The sequence below is a fragment of the Andrographis paniculata genome, unplaced genomic scaffold (assembly GCF_009805555.1).
Source record: "Andrographis paniculata isolate CXL003 unplaced genomic scaffold, ASM980555v1 Contig11END, whole genome shotgun sequence".
NCBI classification, from domain to species: Eukaryota; Viridiplantae; Streptophyta; class Magnoliopsida; order Lamiales; family Acanthaceae; genus Andrographis; species Andrographis paniculata.
This window is the reverse complement of record NW_026137391.1, coordinates 3,769,497-3,793,790: the sequence shown is the minus strand read 5'-3', so window position 1 is coordinate 3,793,790 and position 24,294 is coordinate 3,769,497. Positions and strand designations below refer to the sequence as shown.

Sequence of the window (24,294 nt, the reverse complement as noted above, 5' to 3'; positions counted from 1 at the left end):
TAAATTTATATTTATACGATTCAAAATTCTATTTTTACTATTTTTATTTGTTCTACTAAAAAATATTATTTTTTTTTTGTTTCACTAAAAATAATCATACACTAATATTAAAATACTTTTCACTTTTATTTAAACTACAAATATATTTCTCCATCCGTCCCGGCTATCATGTCCCGTTTACTGTAGATACGAGAATTTATGAGAGGTATAATTAGTTAATAATTAAGAATATATTAGTGAAAATAATTATCGTATAATAAAAATAATTTTCAATTAAAATGAAAATAACCAATTAGTCTAATTAAAATTAAAAAATTTAACATATGATTAAAGTGTATAAATTTTTTTTTTTAAAAAAAAGTAACAGAATAAATGGACAAACATAAATGAAAAATGGACACCGTAAGTGAGACAACTAACAAATAAGTGAGACAATAAGTATTAAATAGCAAACATATCAAAATATTCTACACATTCTTACTAACAAATAATATACTACTATTATGTTTAATTTATTATAAAATTTAAAAAAAATAGGTTGAAACAAGACTAAAAAAACATTATTTTAACATAATATTTCATAAAATTAAAATAATTTTATAAAAGTACATCGTCTCCCACATCAACAGGTGAAGTGAAAAGACAAAATGTTAGTATCATGTTAAAAAAATATAATGAATTCCACAATAATACTTTGGAATAATAATAAAAAAAAAGGCCAACAATGACAAAAAGTCAGATATCATCATTAAAAAAAAAAGTTAATTAAAATAAATTAAAATATGTTGAATGAAACTAAGGGTGTGTTTGTTTGGTGATCATGAAATCCCAGTACAGCTGGTATACCGTGGCCACAACTGAGCTCACTAACATTATGCTCATCCATAGCTGTGACGACGGCTCTCTGGCATAGGTCACCCGTGCCCCGGCTGCCACCATAGCTGATACATATTTTCCCAAGTTGATCAAGTGGTCGATATTACATTCGTCCAACCATCTTCTTACACACTGCAACACAGCACATTGGATAGTCATTGCATGACATTATATGTACTCATCTTCTGTATTGTATATACATACACACCTGCATTGCACGCCAGTAGTAGGGTGCGAAGGAGATGGCATATGCGAGCTCCCTGTAGAGCTTCCCAGACTTGCAGGTTTCGTAGCGGTGTGTCTGGAAACTTCCGGCCAGGAAATAACAGCTGGCTGATTCCATGTGCCTCAACAATGGAACCTGAGAGATAAAAAGCTCGATGATGATAAGAACAAGGCGAGGTTGAAAGTTAGCTAAAACAAAGAAGCTAGCTACCTGACTGGTCAGCTGATCAGCCATGAAGAAGTCTACAAGCAAAACCTGCACAACATCACTTCATTAGGCCTAAAACTTGCACTATATATATATTTACATTGTAGAATCTTCGCTCAAGCATACCTTGTAAAATGGAGAGCACACGATATTGCGAATGATGCCAAGAAAGGAGAACCTTGTTGGGCGATAGAAAACGTTCAACGGACAAATCAGGATAGCCACAAAACTCTGCATCAACATGAGGAACATAGTTTAGAATTAATCTTGAATCATAGCAGGAAGCTGGCTAATGGATGGTTTTACCAGAAAGAGAATCCCAGGAATGAAGTCGACTTGACGAGGGGCAAAGCCAGTAGATACGAGGATGAGGTGTATGACCATAGCGGAGACAACAGCAGTCATCAAGCAGGTGCAGATGAGGAAAGCGTCGCGGTACTTGAGGGCCGTGCTCGCCTGGAAATCGAATATGAAGTTGTGGTTGATCCTCGTGCTTTTCCACGCGAACAGGTTGCATCCATACATGAACAAGTGAAGGCTCAGCAACGCGAACACGCTGCATTCACTTAACAAATTAAATTCAAATCCTCTGTTTCTACTTGTTACATTACATGAACATTACCTAATTATGTGATGAAATCAGTAATTTTACCTGAAAACAGGATAGACCATTTCCAAGTAATCATACGAGTACATACCACTGAGATGTGCTAACGTGGCATACACACCAAACAATGTGACAAAACTCCCTGTGAACAAACCTGAAGTAGAAACCCACAACATCATATTTTTACCAATGAAATCATTCGGAAAAGGAAAGTTGAATTTCATTTTTAATTTCTTCTTTTAAAGATGGAATATTGTCGTTACCTACAAAAAAAGTAACCATGTGAGAGTCATTTGGGTGTTGGGGTCGCAAGAACTTCATGGCCTTTTTCCTGTCACTGTTGGCAAAGTGCTGTGTGAATGACTCCACTTCGTCCATTAGTCTTACAACCTTTGCACAACCACAAATAACATTATACATATATATATCTATATATATATATATGTATGTATATTTCTCACTGTCTATTCAAATGCCACTAAGTTCCATTCAGATTTGGACTTTAAGATACATGAATTTGGTCTTCTTGATTTGCACCAGGAGGGAGAATCAATCAGAAAATCCATGTCGTGATGTTCTCTAGGCTAGCCACTTTGGGCAATTTCATACAAATTCCTATATAATTGTGTTGTGAAGATTACTCAATGAAGAAACCACATGCAATCATCCAACACATAGAGATTATGCAACCGTGAATTAATGATTAACACAAAATAGATTCCACATATATATCGAGACATGCAGACACATATATATGCATGTACTCAAACACACCTACGTATATCTATATTATGTTATAATTTGTATCTAATTACCTTATCTGAGCTAATGAAATGTGATCTCTTGACAACCTTAAGATACGAACTCCCGCATGCTTGCCCATGCGTAACCTGTGATGGTCAGACAGAAGAAAAAGGCCACCACAACCCCATAAAGATTCATCAAAAAGTTTCTGAGATATCTAGATTATATGCCCAATTAAGGCTAATTACCTTATCGAATTTCTTGAGTATTTTGGTGAAGGCAACGATGTTGAGTGAGCTGCATATACATATATAAACCAAAAAGTATGATTAACCATGAACACCAAAACACATCCATTGATAAAAAATATAACATTTGAAATTAGGCCTGTGTACCTTGATTGTACGAAGATGACACAGGTAATGTATGATGCATGCATTTTTCTTGAATATTCATTGTTTCTTCATGTCATGTCATGTCATTTATTATTTGTTTGCAACGTTCATATATTTCATCGTTAATAAAACTAAAGCAAGAAAAGCAGCATATTTTCTCACAAAAGTAATTATTAACATGCATCAATTCAGGGAGTATGATAACGAACATGAACACGAGCTCAAACAACAAAAATTTTCAACGAACCGAGCTCGAAAGCTTAACGAACAAACACAAACCTTGTTCGTAAATGTTAACAAACACTTAAAATTTAGCTCGGCTCGGCTCGGATCGTTAAGAGCTTTATTTATTTCCTAGACACATTCCAAATATCTAGTATTTTCTAATTAAATATCTAGTATTTTCTTATTAAACATTTGGAAATATTCTATTGTTTTTATAATAATGCAGAACACCCGCAAACAGCTACTCATCGATTGGACTCTGAGTAAATTGGAACCTAAATATTCTATTATTTTTAATCTAGCGTCTGGTAGTTTTGGTTGTGTTTGCAAATTTCAATCACAATTTCAGTTTTGTTTTAAAATGACACTCAGTTAAAAAATTGAAGGAATATATAAGAGAGAGACATGGACAAGAAATAAGGAGACTCCGTAAAGAGTTTATAACTTCTTGAAACCCACTATCGGAACCCTTCAATACATGAATGACCATTAAAGTTGATATCAACTTGTGGAACTCTAAACTCCTTAAATGATTCGTTATTTATAGCTCCAACCCAACCCACTGCGTGACTGACTTTGTTCATTTAACTCTAATCACAAAGCAGCAGAGGAGCCTAGTAATAAACTGCTGCTCCGCTCCACAACACCAATATTAGCACCATTATGAGCTAGCTAACTATTAACAACAATGGATATGACCATAAAAATAGAATAAAAATAAAAATATTATAGAATAAATGGGAGCAAGAGTTGAAGCGCTCAAGTCTACATTCTCAATAAAGATACAAGGGCAAGAAGAACAACAATGATATCTATCTGACTAATAATGAAGCATTGATCTTGCCTCAGTCCCTAGTGACGCATGCCTTCAATGGCTCTTGACCGCTATCAAATTTGTAATCACCAATTCGATCCTACTTCCAAAATATACACAATTAAAAGCCTGCAAGATAGAACAACACCACAGGCAGTTTTATTTATAATAGCAATCATGCGATACATCAATCAATATAAGTGAATTCCAACACTCTAACAAGCCAATGTGAGATCCTGATAACCAGTAAGCACCATTCACAGAAAGCAACCCACATAAGCAAACTAGGACAGGGATGATTTTGGGACCAATAGCTAAAATATTATATAATTTAGATGAGAAATCTGCAGAACAGAATGTTTTCACATGTAACTCGTGGGTCTGTTCGATCAAATTAACCTTTGCAGCTTGTCGAGATATTTAGTTTCATCTGGAAAAATTAGGATCGTAACTTACTTGTACTATGTACACATGCAGAATGAATTATTGGCTCTTCTAATATATTTCAACTTCCAGGACCAAATGCAATGCCCCTTGAAAGTACAGAGGTCTTCAGAAAATTTCAGCATATAATTGGATCTGGACCATAAACTAACTCAACTGGCGGAACACTGCATAGATGACAAAGAAATATATTAGATAGAACTCCAAAAGTTAAAAAATGCAACAAGAACTGTGATGCATATGCGACGGAGGAGTGGGTGTTGCTTTCAAATTTAATACAAAGAAGGATACACTTTAAAGACTCATATATTAATATAGATTAGTGGATTTTTCCGGACATATAACATACATCGTACTCATTTATACCTAAAATAAAGTATAAGTCCAATAAGCATGCATGCAGAAGATGTGACTAAGCTTTCCATGGATCAATTAAAAACATCCCACAAATGAACATATCACTATAAATGAATTTTATTTTCCAAACCTGATTCTATAGAAATAAAGATCAATATAATCCAATTAAAGACACCGAAAGATGAATTTAGCAAAGCGCAGGATGATTTTTCTACAGAGTTCTATACCTATAGAAATATGAGATCCTGAAAAAGGATAAGAGATTAATACTACTTGAGTCATAGTGAATTCAAACATTTACAATATTTGGAACTAGGGTGTTTAGCATTTTGCTTTAAGAACTTAAAGAATGCAACAAGCTGATAAAAAACCATTATAACCATAGAACTGAAAATTTAAGTAGAAGTACAATGGAAACAGTAAAAGCCAAATAAAAGATGAGGAGGCAGAAGCACCATGGTAGCCCAAGCAACAAATGTCTACAACATCATCCTCATAGAGCTAAAAGGCAATTTTAGTTTGAAATTGGATCAACGATTGATTATAGTGGTGGTTGACTAATTCCCTAAATCAGATTCAAAGCAGATTAGAAGATCCAGAGTGGAAAAAACATGGATAATGTGAAGCAGCTACTTCAAGATGAGATCAATTATGAAATCTGAGGAAGGTGAAGTATACACAGTTCAGGTTCTGCAAAGTTATAAACTCACCTTTGCCTAACTTTAAGCATTCCAGTGCCAACCGGCATTGGGATACCCATAATGATGCATTCACTAACTCCTTCAATCTTATCCAGCCTTCCATTTACAGAAGCATTGAAAAGGTGATCTGACGTCTTTTCAAATGAAGCAAGCATCAGTACACTATCTTTCATTCTTTGCACACCATGTCTTGTTATTCCCAAAACCTCACCCTGAGATTATCAAATTATGAAACATGTATTATTTTAAGAGAACATAATATAACATAAAAAATAAACAAATAATGGAAGTATAACAGTTATAAAACACCATATAACATGGCACAGAGCCTCAATCCATGACAAGAGACACAATGACTGATGTTTTCTAAGTAGCTAGTTTGACTTGCATAAGAGGAAAATGAAAGATTTGACTTTGTATATTCTTGATTAAATCTTAATAAGTACTTTCAAGCTTCTTTTTTCTCATTCTGGACAACCTTTCTCCTCTTCTAGACCTTATATGATTTGGAAATTATTTCATAAAGTCGGGCAATCATAACAACTGCATACATATGTTATGCAACACACAGTGATTCCTACTTGTATTAGGTAATATACAAAAATAAATGTAAAGAAAAGAAGCAAAAGAAATAACTAAAAAGAACAGAAAATATCCTATTTAACCGATGAATAACGGCTGGAAAGTTTGCTTCCTACGTTAAGGCAGACGTCCATTTGTCGTATGCTTTTCTTTGCAATGATAGCAAGAATGCACACCACATCACACAAGTTAAAACAAGTAAATTTATAAAAGATGTGATGATGAGATGACCTTAAATGTCATTAAATCTGCCAGCAGCATCATATGACGTATGTCTATGGTCATACTATGCCTCATCATAGTGATATTTATCTCTTTAATAATCTGCTTTCTTGCAGCTTCAATTCCTAGAGTTTGCTGTACTTCTATGATGTGGTTGCTTTTGGTCTTCTGCGCATCAACTCCATCAATGCCCAAGACAGATAGAAGACCAGTCCTGCATGTGCAAAATTGTCAGGGACCATGATTTTACCCTTGCCCTTACTACAGGAAGGTTGATATTTCAATATTCCTTTTCTGCCTAGCATGATATATTTCACGAAAATGAGACGACTGTAACAAAGAGTTCCTTGAAACATTTAACACAAGAACTGTCCCACACATTCTAGGTGCATAAGATATAGTTAATTAGTATAATACTTAATGAAAAGGCTCTAATTAGATAAAAGTTAAACATGAGTAAAGTATCTAGTTGATTAAATCATTCAATACTTCCAAGCTAAATTGCCTGCATGACACTTCAGTGTCCACTAAGTTTACATTATGCATCTTACATTAAATTATATATTTTACTCTCCTCATATTTTTCTTTTCTTTTTTTTTTTTTTCGTGAGTGCCCATCTTAATACAGCCTACTTTCTATTACCATTCAAAAGAAATTGTAATTTTGGACCCATTACCTAACATAAATCATATATTCAACAAATCCAAGTGTAATACATTGCAACTAGGGTAGTTACACATTTGATGGATTTCCATATCAATGGTACCCAAGAAACCATTTAAGCTGAAAGGAAAACTGACAAATCTTTTCAAACAACTGACATAACTATTATAACGAATTCTTTGATACTTCTCTGAAACTTACCCCTCTACCACTAACTTCAAGTTTTTGCTATGTGGATCTTTCTTCTTGGGTTTATTCACTATTATAGCACGTTCAACAGTGTTTATTCCCTGCAATTCATTAAAGATTAGAAGCGAAACAGATAAGACTCTAGGAAAAAAGTACTGTAACACAAAAACACTGAGGTAAATAAGAAAAACAATCAAAGAAGAAGTGCAATGTAAAATGGGAATATAATTTGCTCAGGAAAAATTAATCTTGGGTTTTTGAACTCCCAAGTGTCTCACCTTCACAACTACTTTGGCCAGCTTACTTTTAAGTGCATCGAGTTCAAATTGGAGTTTATTTCTATCAGTATACAGAACAACTTCCAATTTCCAGTCACCCAATACCTTGACTTGCTGCAACAAAGACATGGATATTAATCAGAAGACTAATGAATTATATACAAACACCCAAAACTTATGTTCATATATTCCATAGTACACAAACACAAACAACAAGCAATTAAGTATATTGCACCTGCTCTTTCAGTTTCATTTTTGGAGTTTGTAGAATTGCTTTTTTCACAGTATCGGCGTTGATGGAAAGTTGAGCACCATTTATCCTTGTCATGTCAAGTCTAATGACGATAGACACTGATCTAGAGACTTTTTTAATCCTTATATACTTAGCCACCTAAAAAGCAAAGAAACCAAGTGAGTTCAAATACTGAAATAGTACTTCTACAATGAATGCTACTAAGATATGTAGTTACATATAGTAAAATAATTTAGACACTAACGTAAAAAAAAAAAAGAAAAAAAAAAAAAAAAAAACTTGAGCTAGAAGTGGTTTTTTAAAAAAATAAAATTGTAATCATTCCATGCATTTTGAGGAAGATGGAAACATGTTGACTTTGTGTGCAAGAATGATTTATATACTTACTGTTCAAGCATGTCAGGAAAACAACAATATTGTACACCACAGTATCAAATGGATATTATTTACCTGCTCCAAAAGGGTTTTCTCAATATGTCCCTTCACTACTTTGGCAAATATGTCACTGTCAACTAATTGCAGCTTTGTCTTGATAATTGGGGTATTGATTCTTTTTGCTGCATTAATAATTTCTTTTATTCGTGGAACTCCCAGGGTGACATCTATTACAAGGTTAAGTTACAAATAGCCAAAGTCGAGAATACAAATGAAAATGTTGGTAAAACACTCGAATGTATATAACAGAAAATCAATAAAAGGATACTCATGCTAGCAACGCCAGCAAAGTGGAAAGTTTTCAATGTCATTTGTGTTCCAGGCTCTCCAATACTCTGGGCACCAATTGCACCTATTGCCGTACCAGCTTCAGTTTTCTTTGAGTTGTAACGAGAGATGCAGGTTTCTAGGAAGACCTAAAGCATAATATTACGGTCACTTCAAATGCAATATTACAAAAGTTTACCAGGCATGTTTCCTATGTAATATACAGATATATGAGCAATACAGAACTGACACAAAGAAAGCCATTCAAGAAACTCATCATTGCTCGTAAGAGAGATGAACCATACATCTTAAAAGCCGCACAGAAGCATTGGCAGCATCAATAATATTAAACTAATACGATACTTCTCGAACTTAATTCAATTTGATAGAGTTGAGAACAGTCAAAATCAGAAAACAAAAATTGGAAGTGTAATATTGTTCGCCCAAAGAAGTTTACTCCAGTAAACACAAACCATTAGAGCTTTTCTATGCATCTCTGTTTCAGGTGTGCACAAACTCGCTGAAATCAGTTTTTCGTAAATAAACATATAAAATTACTCACAACAGACGATAGCCCCCGCATGCATCAATCCTTCGTCTTTCACATTAATCATTTTCTACAGTTGTGCTTCATTAGAAGAGTTTTATAATAACGTTTGAGGCATGGCCACATAAGAATGGAATTAAATCTTTGAGCAATTAGGTGAAGTAAGGATAAATTCTATATCATAATGAAGTGAATAGGTGAAATTGTGGGAAAATACATTACCATTAGCTGTTGCCTAGTAATTCCATAAATTCTTGAGGCCAGGTCGTCTAAATAACTCCTATCTTCTTCAGAATATTGCTCTTCATTCAATTTCATCGCAATAAGTGATCGTGGATAAACATCCTTCTTGATGAAACGCTTTAATGAGTTACCAAAACTATCTGAATCCTCTTTTGACGGCAAATCACCTTCAGGTAAAATTGATATTGAGAGTTTCTCATCAATAGTCTGATCAACTATTTTCTCAATTTCTTCAATTTTTAAACTCTTTTGGTCTCTTGCAGGGCAGGTGGCCTGTACAATTATTTAAAAAAGAATAAAGTGATACTTCAAGACCTGTTGACCATGAATATATTTAAATAATACTCGTAAAACAGATAAAGGATTGTGACAATACCTTAGCTTTCATAAACAACCTTTCAAAGTTCAGAGGGTGCCCCTTTTTATCTTCCATCTGTGCAGGATCCATACCATCACTCCCATACTTAAATTGTACAATGCAAGAACTAGCATTTCTAACTGTTCCATCATACTGAATGTATAGGTCCTCTAAAGCTTTCATAAGTCTACGGGACATATAACCTGTGTCAGCAGTTTTAACCTGCCACAGCAAAAGAACTTGGGTTGCAGCACCAAGGAGCATCTAAATGATCATGCACAGATAGTGACATATTCACTATAAGAAAATGACTTGATAAAATAGGTTGAGCCCAAAAATAAAATATAGAAGTTGATATGGATTACACTAAAAAATTGTATTGCTGCAGTAAAAGTGGTCTGAATGCTTGCACTGGGTATAAATCTCATCATTCTCTCTTGATTGATTTGTAATTTTGTATCTTGTAATGAGGGAAAGCTAAGATGTGTAATTGAATAGATCTAGATATGAGATTAAATATATTAGATATTATGCTCGTTTCTTATAAAATCCAAACCCACTCTTTTTATACAGGTTTTCCTTTTGTAGTAATATGCTCATTTATTTACTCTCAATTCTGTTTTCTACATGACATGAATTCCAGTAGGTCCGCCTCCCTACTTATGGATGAAAGTAAATAATTTATGGACATTGTGGTAACTTCTTGCATGGGATTTTACAAATTTCCTAGCTACTGCACTGGGCTCACTCGAAATTTTGGGGTCTAAATGAGCAGCTAAGCTCCACAATTTTTCACGGATTCAAGTTATGACTCTGAAAAATAATAACAGGACTGTTTTGCAAAGTTGCATCGATACGGCCCAAATGCTCCATAAGGAGATACCAGTCACATTGAGATGTGTTATGTTAAAAACATTATATTTTTTTGTATAGATATGCATGTTTCTTAAATAATAGACATATATCCAAGAGTAGACCAAATTAGTTAAACAGAGAATGATGAGACCATGTTTCTTTTGAGCGCACACATGCAATTATTTAGGATTTTAATGTAACTAAGTTGAACATTTCAAAATTAATGATTGATGACAATTTACTTAACAACTTCATGCCTTCGATGAAGAAGAGTAAGAGATCAAACGTACCGCAGTATCAACAAGACCTTCTCTCCCTCCCATGGTGTGGAAAAAGAACTCAGTTGCTGATAAACCATTGTAAAAGGAATTCTGAACAAAGCCTTTTGCCTGAATCCAAAGTACAAATATTCAAAATATAGTAATAATAAAAGAAACCACCTTTGCCTGGACTATAAATTTAAAATTGAGTGTATAAACAAAAAGTTTATGGGATAGCTCATCACAATAGTGAAAATTGTTAAAAATTATTGCAAATAACAAAGATACAACAATCATAAGTGGTAATAATCAAGAAATGGAGATGACTCATTGGATACTTCATTCTCTCTATGTTTCAATATTTTCTTTAGAACTCAGATACTTATGTTTCTAGTGGATGCTGATATGTGAAGCGTAGATGAGGTAGATATGCCTCGGTTAAGTATATGCCATATAAATTAAGTGATTGAGGCCTAATCTGGCCAACACAAAATAAATCCCAAATACTAAGACAACTTCTTTGTAAATAATCATAAAAATAATATTAAAAGAAAATACAAACATCTGGGTCCTTGGCTCCTCTTCCAAAATGAGGCAGAGTTCGATCAACGAATCCATTCGGAGCCCTACGGCCTCCAACAGATTGCTGGCCAACACATGCAATCATCTGACAAATGTTAATCGGAGACCCTTTTGAACCGCACTGGGACATAATTAGGGGGCTATTTCTCCAAGTTAAGTTCTTCATACAAACCTATCAGAACAATTTAAGAAGAATAAGGGTCACAGCATCCATCAGGTATAGCAGGCTAAAATGCAAATGTACAAATTGAACAAATACTATAAATTTCTAAAATAAAATTAATATTGCTAGTTTTTGGAGCAAACATAAGATGTATATCACAACAATAAACCTCTTAATAGCTTAGATTTACAGGCGCTTCACACTCATTGTTCTTCTCGCATTCTACATCCTAAATCTTCGGGTCATGAAACAAATAATATCCTAATCAAGTCTAGAAGGCACAAGTATAAATAGAATGAGAGTTTATAAAAAAAAATAACATTTATCCAAAAATCATGAATAAAATAAATCAGAAACTACTCGAGGCACAACCAGGAATGTCAATATATATTTCTGTATTAAGAAAGCAATAATACTCTACAATTATTCATGTGAACATATAAAAACATTTGGATTATTCAGATAGATATCAATGTCATACATTTGTAAAACAAATTAACACATATCCATACATTTGCAATTCTTTCTCGAATATCATTCAGGGTTCCAGTGATCTTAGCTTCGAGAGTCTCAGCACTATTGCAGCCTGGTAGCAGGTCCAAACATCCAGATTTGTATCCATCTATATAGTCGGTACAAATACCATATTCCTTATCAATAGTAGCCTTTTTTTCCTTGTTTAATACAACCCCAGGTTGAACATCATTTATTCCTATAGAGAATCCATGATTTCCAATCCATCTAGCACTGAAAAACGAAGATAACAAAAGATAATATTCAGCCCATCTGTAATAATGAAGAACGAATATTGATTAACGTTCATTAACATCACATGCATACCAAAAACAAAACGACAAATTTCTAAATGATACATTAGGATTCCTTTCCAATCTGAAAGTCCTCATAGTTTGTATGGTTCGTTTATCTTTTCACCTGCAAACTGAACTTTATATAACTTTATTAAGATGCATAATCATCTCTTTGTTTTGGTTAACAAATTCATAGAAACTAATCTAAAATTTTCATAATGATTGACTGTTGTAGAGTATTGCTAAGTCTTTAGATCATTCTCTTTTTCTCACAGTGTTGGCCGGTTAAAAGGTGTGCCATTTAAGTTAGAACCAAAACAGAATCAACCAATTCACTAAAGATGTTCCACCATCCCATTAATTATGATGAACATATAAATCTAGAATTTCCTCTGTTGAAAGCTGCAGTTTTATGGTTGATCTATTGGAGTAAAAAATATACTGATCTTGAGGGTCAGTGCATATATATTTTGTATCCTTTTCCGCAATGTGAGAATTTTACAGATTTTTTATATGTCCCCCATCCCACAGAAGAATGTACAAAGGAGATTCCAAAATTAGGATTACACAATGCAATCCATTCAAAGAATCTACTTGAGAATCTTGGAGATAGAACATTTTAAAGTTGAAAGGAATTCTAATCATAAGAAAACGATGCAAAGAATTCCAGAACTATCAATTTAATATCTTTATACAGGAAGTCTATGACTAAATCCAATTAAATGAAATTATATCCAAAAATGCAATACTTAGAAAAAAAATTGATGAGATCAATTACTCACATATTTTAATAGAATAAAAATTATTCAAAACGTCTATACATGATGAAACAATTACCAGGCCATTAATACTCTCACCTTATTATATCCAAAAATAATTAATAGAATGAAAATCATTAATGTACATTATTGAAAAATTACCAGGCCATTAATAGTCTCACCTTAATTTTGCTAGCCGATTCATACAAGCAGCAGCTGAATGTGATTTATAATCCCGGAGAAGAACGGAATAAAGGCCATCTTTATTTCCATTTCCTTTTGTCATATTGCAAAGATAAGCTAATTAGTAACGACATCTTTATTAAGAGTCATTTAGACCAAATACTAGAGACAAACCTAATGTAGCTTTCCCCAGTTGACCGCTAAGTAGCTCGCTATTACGGATATAAACAAATCCATCATATGGGCACATTGTCTCTCCAGATTTTGAATAACCTTTTTCTTTAACTGTAAGATTAACATACACTCTCACTTTTGCAGGTGGACGCAATAGTACACTAAACAACTGTTTACCAGTCCAAAGCTCCTGTGGCTGCAATGAGAAGGAAAAAAAGGTAAAAAATTAGAAACAATCATATATGCCAAGCACTGGATCAAAGACCAGCATGTCTGCTGAATACTAGCAATTATGTTAAAGAAGGGACAATGTCTCACTAAAGGACAAGGACAGGAAAGGATGTTGGTAAATTCACCTTAACTAAGGCAGGTGTTGGTAAATCAACCGGGTCTATTCCATCGCCCATATAGGAACATATAAGTGAAAATGTTGATCTATTATAAAAGGTATCTTTTCTTGTCACAAGAAAAGATGTCGTCAAAAAATCTTGTGTTGAAGCAACCAATATTTCTCCATTTTTGGGGGTGCATAAATTGTTTTGTACCTGCACCAATGTCAATAAGAATCAACAGGAGACAAATGAAATATCAACCAAAAGACCAGCTACCTTGACATAGTTACCAATTAATCCATTAAAAATCGCGTCTGAAATATTAGTAAAATCAAGGATAACTATTATCCATGGCAAGTAGTAGAATGATAAAGGACACAGATAAAAAGATGAGAAGGATGAGGTTATAAGATGGTTTTCACACCATATACAATTGAAAAGGTACCGATAGGGTTATTGTTATCAGGTTCAAAAAACATATAATAGAAGTCACAAGAATACATTATGTAAAACAACTGGAAGCATCTCACGAGCAGAATTATTCTCACTGAGTAGCCAAAGAAAAAAGATAATTAAACGCCAAGCAGTAATTACCCCCATTAACATAAGAGCTTCAGTGCGGGCCTCTTCAGTTTGCGGCACATGCATATTCATCTCATCACCATCAAAATCAGCATTGTACGGATTGCAAACTGATTCATTGAATCTCAAGGTGCGCCAAGGCATTATAACTGCCTGGTGAACAATAAATGCAACTATTAGATCATTTAATGATCGTCCCACCTAAAAGCTTAAGCTAGTAGCGATACGTGTTATTTATTTATTTATATTTTACGGGAGTCAACCAACGCCTCCTCACATGCAAAGGGATATACGCCACCATACAAATCTTGCACGTGCAAAAAGACGAATGAGGGCGATGGGACTCAAACACAGGACTTTTCGGGTTTGATATCATGTTAGATGATGTAAATAGCCGTCTCATCTAAAAATTTAGGCTAGTAGGAATACGCATCTTTTGTTTATTTATATTTTACGAGAGTCAACCAACAACAACATTATGCAAAAACACATTGAATACTATTATATATATGCAGTATTTACCCTGTGGCACATGAGTGACATTCGATGCAAACTTGGTTGTCTATTGAATAAAACCATATCTCCATCTTCAAGATGCCGATCCACAATGTAACCATATTTCAGTTCATCCGCATGACGTTTTCTGGAAGAGAACATTAGTGATCTGCAACAAAAATAAAAAATAGATTAACTAGCAACAAAAGCTAAGCATGTCACCAAAAGCAACAGATAAAAAGTGTAAATATAATAACACTTACATCTGAGTACCATCTGGATGTCTTATAAACTTTGCACCAGGATACTTGTTGGGGCCATTACGAATGCACTGACGTAGTTTTTCTATATTGTGATGTGAAACCCTCTCAGGATAAGTTAAAATTTGAGCCATTTGAAGAGGAATAGCAACCTATCAAAATATTCACTTGTTAAAATGAGAATGGGTAAAAGTTCTCAGCTTTCTAATTTGAAACACATACCTCAGTGATTTTTAAATTTGGGTCAGGAGAAATAACAGTCCTTCCGGTATACTCTACACGCTTCCCTGATAAATTACCACGGAACCTTCCTTGTTTTCCTTTCAGACGCTGAACAAAACCGCTCAATGGCTTGGCAGTTTGCATGTGAAATGGCAGTCCACGGACTTCACTATTTATGTATTGTGCAACTTCCATTTGTAGATCATCCCAACTAGTCTGCCCACATTTTGTGAAAAGAAAAGGTGAGAACAAACCAACAAGATAGTAAACTGATCTATAATCAGAGAACCCCCAAGGGAAAATGAATTTTAAGGCAATGCCTCGCCTATGCAGGCATTCTAGTAAACATCAAGTCAAGCACCACTAGACATATGAAATTACTGTGACACACCCACCAATGCTACTCACAATTCCGCCAACTTGCAAAAGCATGCCGGAAAAATTAATCTTAAATAAGCTTTTGAAAATGGCCTTAGAGATTCAAAAAAATTACCTAAATTTATAAAACTATAGCTTTATGTGAATAATATAAGTTATAAAAGATTAGTCACTGTTGCTTCAAAATTTTATTTATATAGACATAGATTTCATAGAGGAAATCTAATGAACATGCAAGCTCTGAATCAGATGATGATGCCTGTGTTGTTCATTCATTTGTATCGTGCCAATACTTGATTCCCACAATCATAGACATGTGAAAGAAACATAAAATAAGGATTAATTTCACTGAACCCAACTCAAATGTAGATGTCAGAAAGGAAGAACCAGATTAAAGCTGAAATTACCATGTTTCTATTATGAAGGTTTGGTTCCAAAAGTTCTTGGTTAAGACTAGCATTTGCTTGGATGATGCGCTTTAGCCTCTCAGTAATGTCATTCTCATTGCTGCATCAGACAAAAGTCAATAAATATAACAATAGTGAAGGTGGTAGTAACAGCAGATATGACAACATTAGCATTACTATACAGGATATACCAAAAGGCTGCCTTGCTCATGACCAAGAGACATAAGGCTCCTTTTGAATTCACAGCATGATGACAGCAGAGTCCTTGGTAGCCACAGATAATTATCACGAAAGAGCATATGTTGTTGCATGCCCTAGGAATCACCCAACCTATATAGGGTGTCTTTGTTTTGTGTTTTGATATTTTTTATGTGAGGCATGGGGAATTGTGTAAATAATATAAAAATAAAGAGTGTGTATAATATATTAACTTTTTGGGGAAAATGTGTTAAAAATTTTTGTTAAAAGAAAAAAACCATAGAAATCACTCAAAATCTCATACAGGTGAAAAAGCATTATATGTTCCTTCAGAGTGTAATTGTAGCAATGACTATCAATTGGTCCAGTGAAATTGACCAACTTTTACATCACTTTTTCTGTCATTATTCTATATTGGAAACTAGCATATATAAGGAAACATAATTTGAACAAATTATAGTCATGCACAATAACAATATCACAACTACAATAATTAGCATAATAGACGCAGATGCAATAGTTGTGCTTACCTCTGTGTTCCTCCATCCACAAAAACCGAAGGGCGTATTGAAATTGGTGGCACAGGAATATGTGTAACAATAAGTTTTTCAGGTCTGTCACTCAGATAAAGCAACTCACAGTCCTGCAAGCGAAAAATGAAAAAGAAAGAAACATTAGGAATATCAATGATTATAGGGACACACAATTAAAGTATAATAGGCCTTGTCAAACTATTCAAATATCAAAAAAAATTGAAAGCAGTACCTCGTCAAGCATATTTATCAGCAGACTGTAGACTGTTTTAGGGTCAAGTGTATTAGAAAAGTTGACATTTCCCTTTGATTCCTTTGTGTGGGAAAGAGCAGTATGGCATTCATCCAAGTAACTGTCAGCAATTTTTGGCCTATCATGCTGGATCCTCAAAGGTCCCTTCTTTACCATGCCTAAAATAAATGATTGTTTGAAGCCCATCAAGAGAATACAGTTAAACAGACAGCAACCATGAGAAGCAACAAATAATGCTTCCCTTCCAAGAGAAAAAGGCTATTTGAAATATTGATCTAGAGGATAGAAGACAGAAAAATATTGATACACATTAAATGTCAAAGCTTTGAACAACAATAAAAATCACACTATGAATTGTTAATACATAGCTTTCTATGAAAATCAAAATAGGATTTACAAGTTCATACATGGGCCTTGGGGACAAGCATCAAAACTTGAATTTCCTCCAAAATCTTTTAGAAAATTGGCAGCACACAGTGCTAAACCCTTAAGATATTGACATTAATCTCGGAGGCAACTCATAATCACATAAAGGCTCATATGGTGGCCAACTAAGACAGTAAGGCAACATTCAGCTAACATATCAATAGTAAAGGTATTGAATCTTTAAGTTTCTATGAGATGTCATTCAATTTAAATTTTACCCAATAGTATCATTCGCAATCCACTCTTAAGGTGAGTTGAAATTTCTTATACATAAAAATTGAGACTACAACTGCTCATAATAAGTTTTACATATAAAGTCACAACATAGAGCTCAGTCAGTTTAAGAAATTAACAAAGTAGATGAACTTTGTTGTGGTTAGGGTCCCAAACCGTTTATGTAACCGCATCTGGAGCACTTAACAGCTTTCCTACTTGCTGCCATGGCATTACACTTCTTCACTACTGCCTTCAGTACCTCATTTTTTTTCAAAGGCTCAAGCTTTGGATTTCTCATCTTCTTCAGAAATTCTTGCCGGTCCTTGTCCTCAAGAAGTACTCTGGAGCAATTCTGAGTGAAAAGAAATAAGAAAGACAAGCGATGATGCTTCAGCTATCAGAAGCATTACTTGGTAAAGAAAACCCTACCATTTTCATATTAGTCGTGTAAAATACAATTGAAAGTTGAATCTAAAGATACTTTGTATACTCTGAGGAGGCAAAAGTTGAATTAAAAGCAAGGTTTTATGCTAGTATACTGGATTATCTCAGATAAAGATGAATCCGTTTATCTCAATTCAGGTATATGGTATAAAGTTGTATACCTTGCAGATGCATTTTAGTATATCTATCATCGTACTTAGATACCCCACATTATACACAGGCAGAGCAAGAGCTAAATATCCATAATGCCCAGGGCAGTCTTGAAAACTCCCATTGCATGTTTTACAAAAGCCAAACTTGTTTGGTGGACCCTGAAAAGCACACAGGAACATGTAAAGCACAGTAGCCTTGGATGAGAATTCAAGGTTTACTTTTTATGTAACAAGAGATTGTAGCTTCGGAGCAATGATAAATTGAAAAAGAAAGAGGCCCACATAATACCATGTGAGGGTCTAACAAGCCATGGTCAATAGGCTTTTTAGTGGAGTCATAATAGACACCAAGAGAAACTTCAACTGCAGCAGATTTCAGTACTTCAGTTCCCGAGAATGTTGAGAATTGAATGCTTTCTCTGTAAAATGGCAAGAAGTGGATCATATCAACAATGGAAAATACTCAAACTTCTTACAAATTTTTTTTGTTTAGCCAACATTATCACTAGATATCAATCACTGAAGCTAAAAAACAAGTTTTAGCAAAAAAAATTGGATTTTTATCCCCTAAGATGTTGTATTGGACCATATCAACCAGTCACATTGCTCCACTCACGTCCTTGATATGAAAATTAACCCTAAAATTCCCGCGCATTAGAAACTAAATATTATTTTCAAACTTCACACCTTAAATTAAAGACAGTTTTGGCCAAAAGATTCAATTTCTGTATTCTCATAGAATAGCATAGAATGTTGTACGAACTATATCAACCAGTCTCTCTCATTGCTTCAGTCACGTCCTTGATTTCACAATCTCAGGACGTTACTCCTAAAGTCCCTCACGCTTGAATATAATATGTTAATTTCATCCAGCAGGGTGGGTTATTGATATGTTATGGACGTAATTTCCCGTCCACCCCCATATTCAAGAGCAATATCCTCACCTAGATTGGATTGTTGCATTAAGACAACAAGACTCTTGGCAAATCCATGGCCCTCCATCATATCACATGTTGAGCAGAAATTGTAATGGCACGAATTGCTTTTTATACTTGAGTAAAAGAAAATACCACATTACATTTAAAATGTGTTCTTACATCCTTCGAGGACCAACGTCCTCAACGTACGGCTTCTTAGTGAATTGGATCGTAGACTTCATCATCTTCTTCTTTTGCAACAAGTGTTACTGATTGGATGTCGGCCGAGTGAACGGCCCTTCCCGTTACAGGAGGAAACCTGGTTCTTTTCGTCTCTTCAAGTTCGTCTTTCCTTCTTTATGTTACCAAACAAATTACAACTTTCATTACAATCTGGAACAACAAAAAAACACCTCATCCCTTTTAGAATACATAAACTAAATACAGGTAATGTAGCCTTAACAATTTCGAAAACTCAGTCACTTAAGTGACTTACTGTCTACAAATCCTATATATATCATTTTTTGGAAGTGTCTGAACATTATCCATCGCTAAAAAGCACGCAACCTCAAAAACCCGCATCAGAAATCACAATCTTCCTTTAAACCCTAATTCCTATATCCCCAGATTGAAGAAGAAAACAAGAAACAGGCATACAGTAAAACTAAAACCCACTCCAGAGCAAGACAGACATCTCAGAAAACCCAAACATGTTCCAAGAAATCGACGACAATCAATCCAAACATTTTTTGCGACTTTAAAGTGCCAATACCAATCAAATACCAAAAACCGACATCAGAATCGGCTTAATCCATCCCGAAACACCCAAACCCACCCCCACCGCTTAATTCAGAAAACCCCAGGAACAAACAAATACAGAAATCAAAAAAAAAACTGAACCGAACCGAACATCGCAAGAAAAATCAAGAAACGAGAAAACCCACCAGTCCAATTCAGATCGAAGAACCCGAAACGAACAAGCGAGATAAACCCAAGACGAAGCTGTTTATGATAATTTCACTCAGGTGGGCGTGGGCGTGGGCGTGGGCGCGGGCAGAGGCGAGATGATGAGCAGAGGGCGGAGGACATAAAAATTACTAAGTGCTATTTTGATATTTATATATATAATTTCCTGTAATTAATTTATGCACACGGCGACAAGTATTTCCAAAAACATCGTCGAACGTTTTCTTATTTACATGTCTGTGTCCCTGCCATTAAATTCACACTCCACACCTTCCCACTCGCTTGATCAATGGATTCTTCATTTTCATTCCCAATTTTGCAATGCTTTTGCTCCATATTTAAATATGTTTTAATATATTTTCTAAAAAATATTAATATATATAGTATACATTTATTATTTTTATATTTTTTATATAATTTATTATACATTATATAAAAAAAGTACTCCATCCGTCTCAAACATCGTGCAATATTTTTTTTGGTATGTCTCAAACATCCTATAACATTTCCAAAATAAGAAATAATTAATTATATTTAATCTATACCCCACACTTTATCACATTTCATCATCCAAATAAAAAAAATAAAATATACATTTCTCTCCGTTACATCATTTAATTTCTAAATTATCCTACTTAATACTACCCACCTAAAAATCTGTGCCTAAAACAAATGTTGCACCTTGTTTTAGACGAATAGAGTATCATTTGAATTATCTCACGGTACAAACACATTCTTAGTCCGTGCAAAGTCTACGTGGAAAATGAATCAATAGACGTTCAAGAGTGAGTTGATTTTCTTTCATATTTCTCGTATTTTTATATTACATATTTGTTTAAAAATATTAATATATCAAGTATATTTATTATTTTTATATTTTTTTACACAATTTTTTATTTTTTACATCAAAAAAATTATCTTTATTACAAAACAAATACATTCTTAACCATTGCACAGGTCTATGTGAGAAATGAATCAAATACACATGAAATTAAGACATTCCTAACTTGAGGGTTGAATCTCAAGTTCAATTAATAATCACTTTTATTTCTCCGAATTAAAAATATATCCTTGTTTATGAGATTGTAGAATATATTTTACTATTATTTTTTTTTTCAAAAGCGTCCTATTAAGTTTTTATTTTTTATTTATTATATTATATTAAAAATTAATTTTATATTTAAAATATTAGATTAAATAAGTATTTCAATTTAACTTTTTATTATTCAAAATATAAATCTAAAATTATTATTATATTTTTTAATAAAAAATATTTATTTTTACAAAATATTTTGTTTGGTTTATGTTTAAAATTGAGATTTTAATTTTAATTCTAATTTTAATCTAAATAATATTTTGATACAATATTTTATTAGACGAAATTATATATGTTTATTATGGTCATTATTCTTTATAATTAATAATGATATTTGCTTTTAACTATTGCAATAACTTACTGTAATCAGATTGGCCAATTTAAACATATATTTGTAACAACAATTAAGATAATTTTGAGATCCTTTCAATCTGATAATAATAATTGCAATTCTATCCCAACTAATATTCAAGGTATAAAATATATTTGTAAATACTATAAGATATATTCCCTACTTTTGTGTCAAAATTTATTTATATTTTTGGATAAAAGTTTTTATATTGGTAGATAATTATTTTTATATTATTTATATAATTCTCTAAACTTCATATAATATATATATTAAATCATTTTACAAAACAAACGTTCCAAAATATTTTCTATGTAAAAAAAAAAAAAAAAAAACAAATTTTAATAATAGATAGAGTAATATTTAATGACAATAATATATTTTATCCATCAATTTGAAGGTAAATATTTTTTTTTTTTTTTGCACGAAGTAATAATTATTGTATTTCAATAATAATTGGCGATAATTTTGATATTTTGATAACGTGGAAACCCACAAACGCTATTCGACGAGTGTGCTCTGGGTAAACTCTAACGGAACTTCAAAAGGATTTGAACCCATTGTAAAGGCTATTTTATCTTTAAAATGAATAATATTAATGTGAAAATATTGGTGTAAAGACTATTTTATTCGTGTTGATTTCCAAAAAGGAAATTTAATCACGTATTATATCTCTTTGTTGTGCTATGATATTGTATAATTAGGATTAGCATTTCATCAAATTATTATGTATGTCGGTGTTGATCTCACAACTTTTAATATGAATTTCACAGTCATGAATTTTCATCTTCATTTTATAATACAAATGATATATGTGTATTCATCTTTTCTTTCTTTTTTTACAAGTTCTAACGTTAATTTTAAATTGGCAAAATTATCCATAATTCACTTGTAGTTTGGAAACTCAACATAAATATCTAATTATTTTACTTTATATTTTAGGGTAAATTATTTGTTTATTCCCGTAACTGGACCCCCTTATCATTTTAGTCCCGTAACTGGAGCATGTCGCAAACTAGTCCCGTAAGTGAAAAATTTTCGCTGTTTTGGTCCTCCGGCGCTGGAGATACCTGCGTGGCTCGCCAGAGGTGACGTGTCCGCCAGGTGTAAGTGAAAAATTTTCGCTGTTTTGGTCCTCCGGCGCTGGAGATACCTGCGTGGCTTGCCAGAGGTGACGTGTCCGCCAGGTGTCGCTGACCTGGCGGACACGTGGATCTTTTTATTTTTTTTTCATTTTTTTATATTTTTTTAAAACTTATTTTTAATTTTTTTTAATTTTTTTATTTGGTCCAATTAAAAAAAAATTAAAAAAATTTTAAAAAAATAATAAATCTACATATCCGCCAGGTGTCCCGCAACGACACCTGGCGGACACGTCACCTCCGGCGAGCCACGCGGGCGTCTCCGGCGCCGGAGGACTAAAACAGCGAAAATTTTTCACTTATGGGACTAGTTTGCGACAGGCTCCATTTACGGGACTAAAATAATAAAAAGGTCCAGTTACGGGACTAAAATAACAATTTACCCTATATTTTAAAAAATGTTTCATAAAACCCCTTTATAGTATTCGAAACTCAGTATAAATCACTATTTTATTTTAAAAATTGTATGACATCCCTTTATACTTTATAAATGTTGCATGAAATTCCTCCGCCATTCAAAAAAGTATAGATAGGAAATCAATTTTGAAAATATAAAGGGCGTCATACAATTTTAAAAGTAGATTTTACGCTGAGTTTCGAAACCATAAGAGAATTATGAGCAATTTTACACTTTAAATTTTACAACTTTTGTTTGTTGCTTATAATTATTTGGAGCAACAATAATATCCTAAAGTAAATAATTTTAGATGTGCAAGTTAATTTAATTTTTAATGATCCCTAATGAATGCTATTAAATTTTTGCAAACAATGTTTAAGTTTGTATGTTAACATAAGAAGTTGAAAACTTGTATAGTCATATGATTCTATCGCTTATTTGAATAAATAAATAGTACGAATCAATCTTATTCCAATTCTAGATGAAATATTACCACAATTCACAATTAAGCCAACAAACCCCCGTTTATTTTCTAGCTTCTATATATAGTCTTCTAATTATTAAGTTGTGGAGGAGCTCCGATCCGCGATGTTGGCATCCATGGTGACGGCGATGACGACCACATGGGATGCACCAAAAAAATATATATCTTGTCCAACATTAATGTCCGTCGGAGAATGTTGCCATAATATGAATCAGTATTTGTCGACATCTCATTTTCATCTCCAATATTTCGATAAATTGATTCATGCGTATCATATTATTATTATTATTATTATTATTATTATTATTATTATTATTATTATTATTATGTGGGAATTTGCAATTGCTAATAATCGAGTGAAGAGAAAAACACAATATACACGAAACATTATTAGATTAATGAAAGATTGGCTTGTTGGCTGATGAATGCACACTCGAGCTATTTTTATTGTTAACATTAATAATCATTCTTGCATCAATTTTTCATGTAATATTATTGTTAATATTGGAAATACATTATTAATGTGTATATATAGAGATATATATATATATATTCCATTTGAACTTTACTTTTTAATTTCTTATTGTTATTAATTTAATTATTTGTATTTCAAGAATTACTTACATA

The 24,294-nt window shown here is 33.1% G+C and overlaps 2 protein-coding genes across 7 annotated transcripts; both read right to left on the bottom strand.

The window, feature by feature from the left end:
• Positions 1-550: 550 nt before the first annotated feature.
• On the bottom strand, positions 551-4,371 carry LOC127249278 (phosphate transporter PHO1-like). Its single transcript, XM_051272011.1, has 11 exons — positions 4,339-4,371; positions 4,125-4,132; positions 2,909-2,957; positions 2,732-2,806; positions 2,180-2,306; positions 1,962-2,070; positions 1,616-1,865; positions 1,436-1,540; positions 1,313-1,357; positions 1,085-1,237; positions 551-1,008 (listed from the first exon to the last, which is right to left on the bottom strand). The coding sequence occupies exons 1-11, from the start codon at positions 4,369-4,371 to the stop codon at positions 796-798; spliced, it is 1,167 nt and encodes a 388-aa protein (XP_051127968.1). The 3' UTR covers positions 551-795.
• Positions 2,973-20,413, bottom strand: LOC127248401 (DNA-directed RNA polymerase III subunit 1). Of its 6 annotated transcripts, none has more exons than XM_051270734.1 (29): positions 20,178-20,410; positions 19,414-19,626; positions 18,606-18,735; positions 18,326-18,475; positions 17,895-18,072; positions 17,058-17,236; positions 16,823-16,935; positions 16,095-16,194; positions 15,310-15,525; positions 15,091-15,239; positions 14,855-14,996; positions 14,345-14,485; positions 13,775-13,963; positions 13,419-13,614; positions 13,244-13,337; positions 12,007-12,241; positions 11,312-11,503; positions 10,780-10,878; positions 9,653-9,856; positions 9,256-9,549; positions 8,488-8,635; positions 8,235-8,386; positions 7,767-7,922; positions 7,532-7,645; positions 7,266-7,354; positions 6,410-6,614; positions 5,606-5,808; positions 4,551-4,705; positions 2,973-4,194 (listed from the first exon to the last, which is right to left on the bottom strand). In XM_051270734.1, exons 2-28 carry the CDS (start codon positions 19,476-19,478, stop codon positions 4,657-4,659), a joined length of 4,182 nt encoding a protein of 1,393 aa, XP_051126691.1. In that variant the 5' UTR covers positions 19,479-19,626; positions 20,178-20,410; the 3' UTR covers positions 2,973-4,194; positions 4,551-4,656. The 6 variants fall into 6 exon arrangements, with proteins under 6 accessions (XP_051126691.1, XP_051126702.1, XP_051126675.1 ...); XM_051270745.1 differs by having other exon boundaries at positions 2,974-4,223; positions 19,395-19,626; positions 20,178-20,409; XM_051270718.1 differs by having other exon boundaries at positions 2,974-4,223; positions 20,178-20,409.
• Between the last annotated feature and the right edge of the window lie 3,881 nt (positions 20,414-24,294).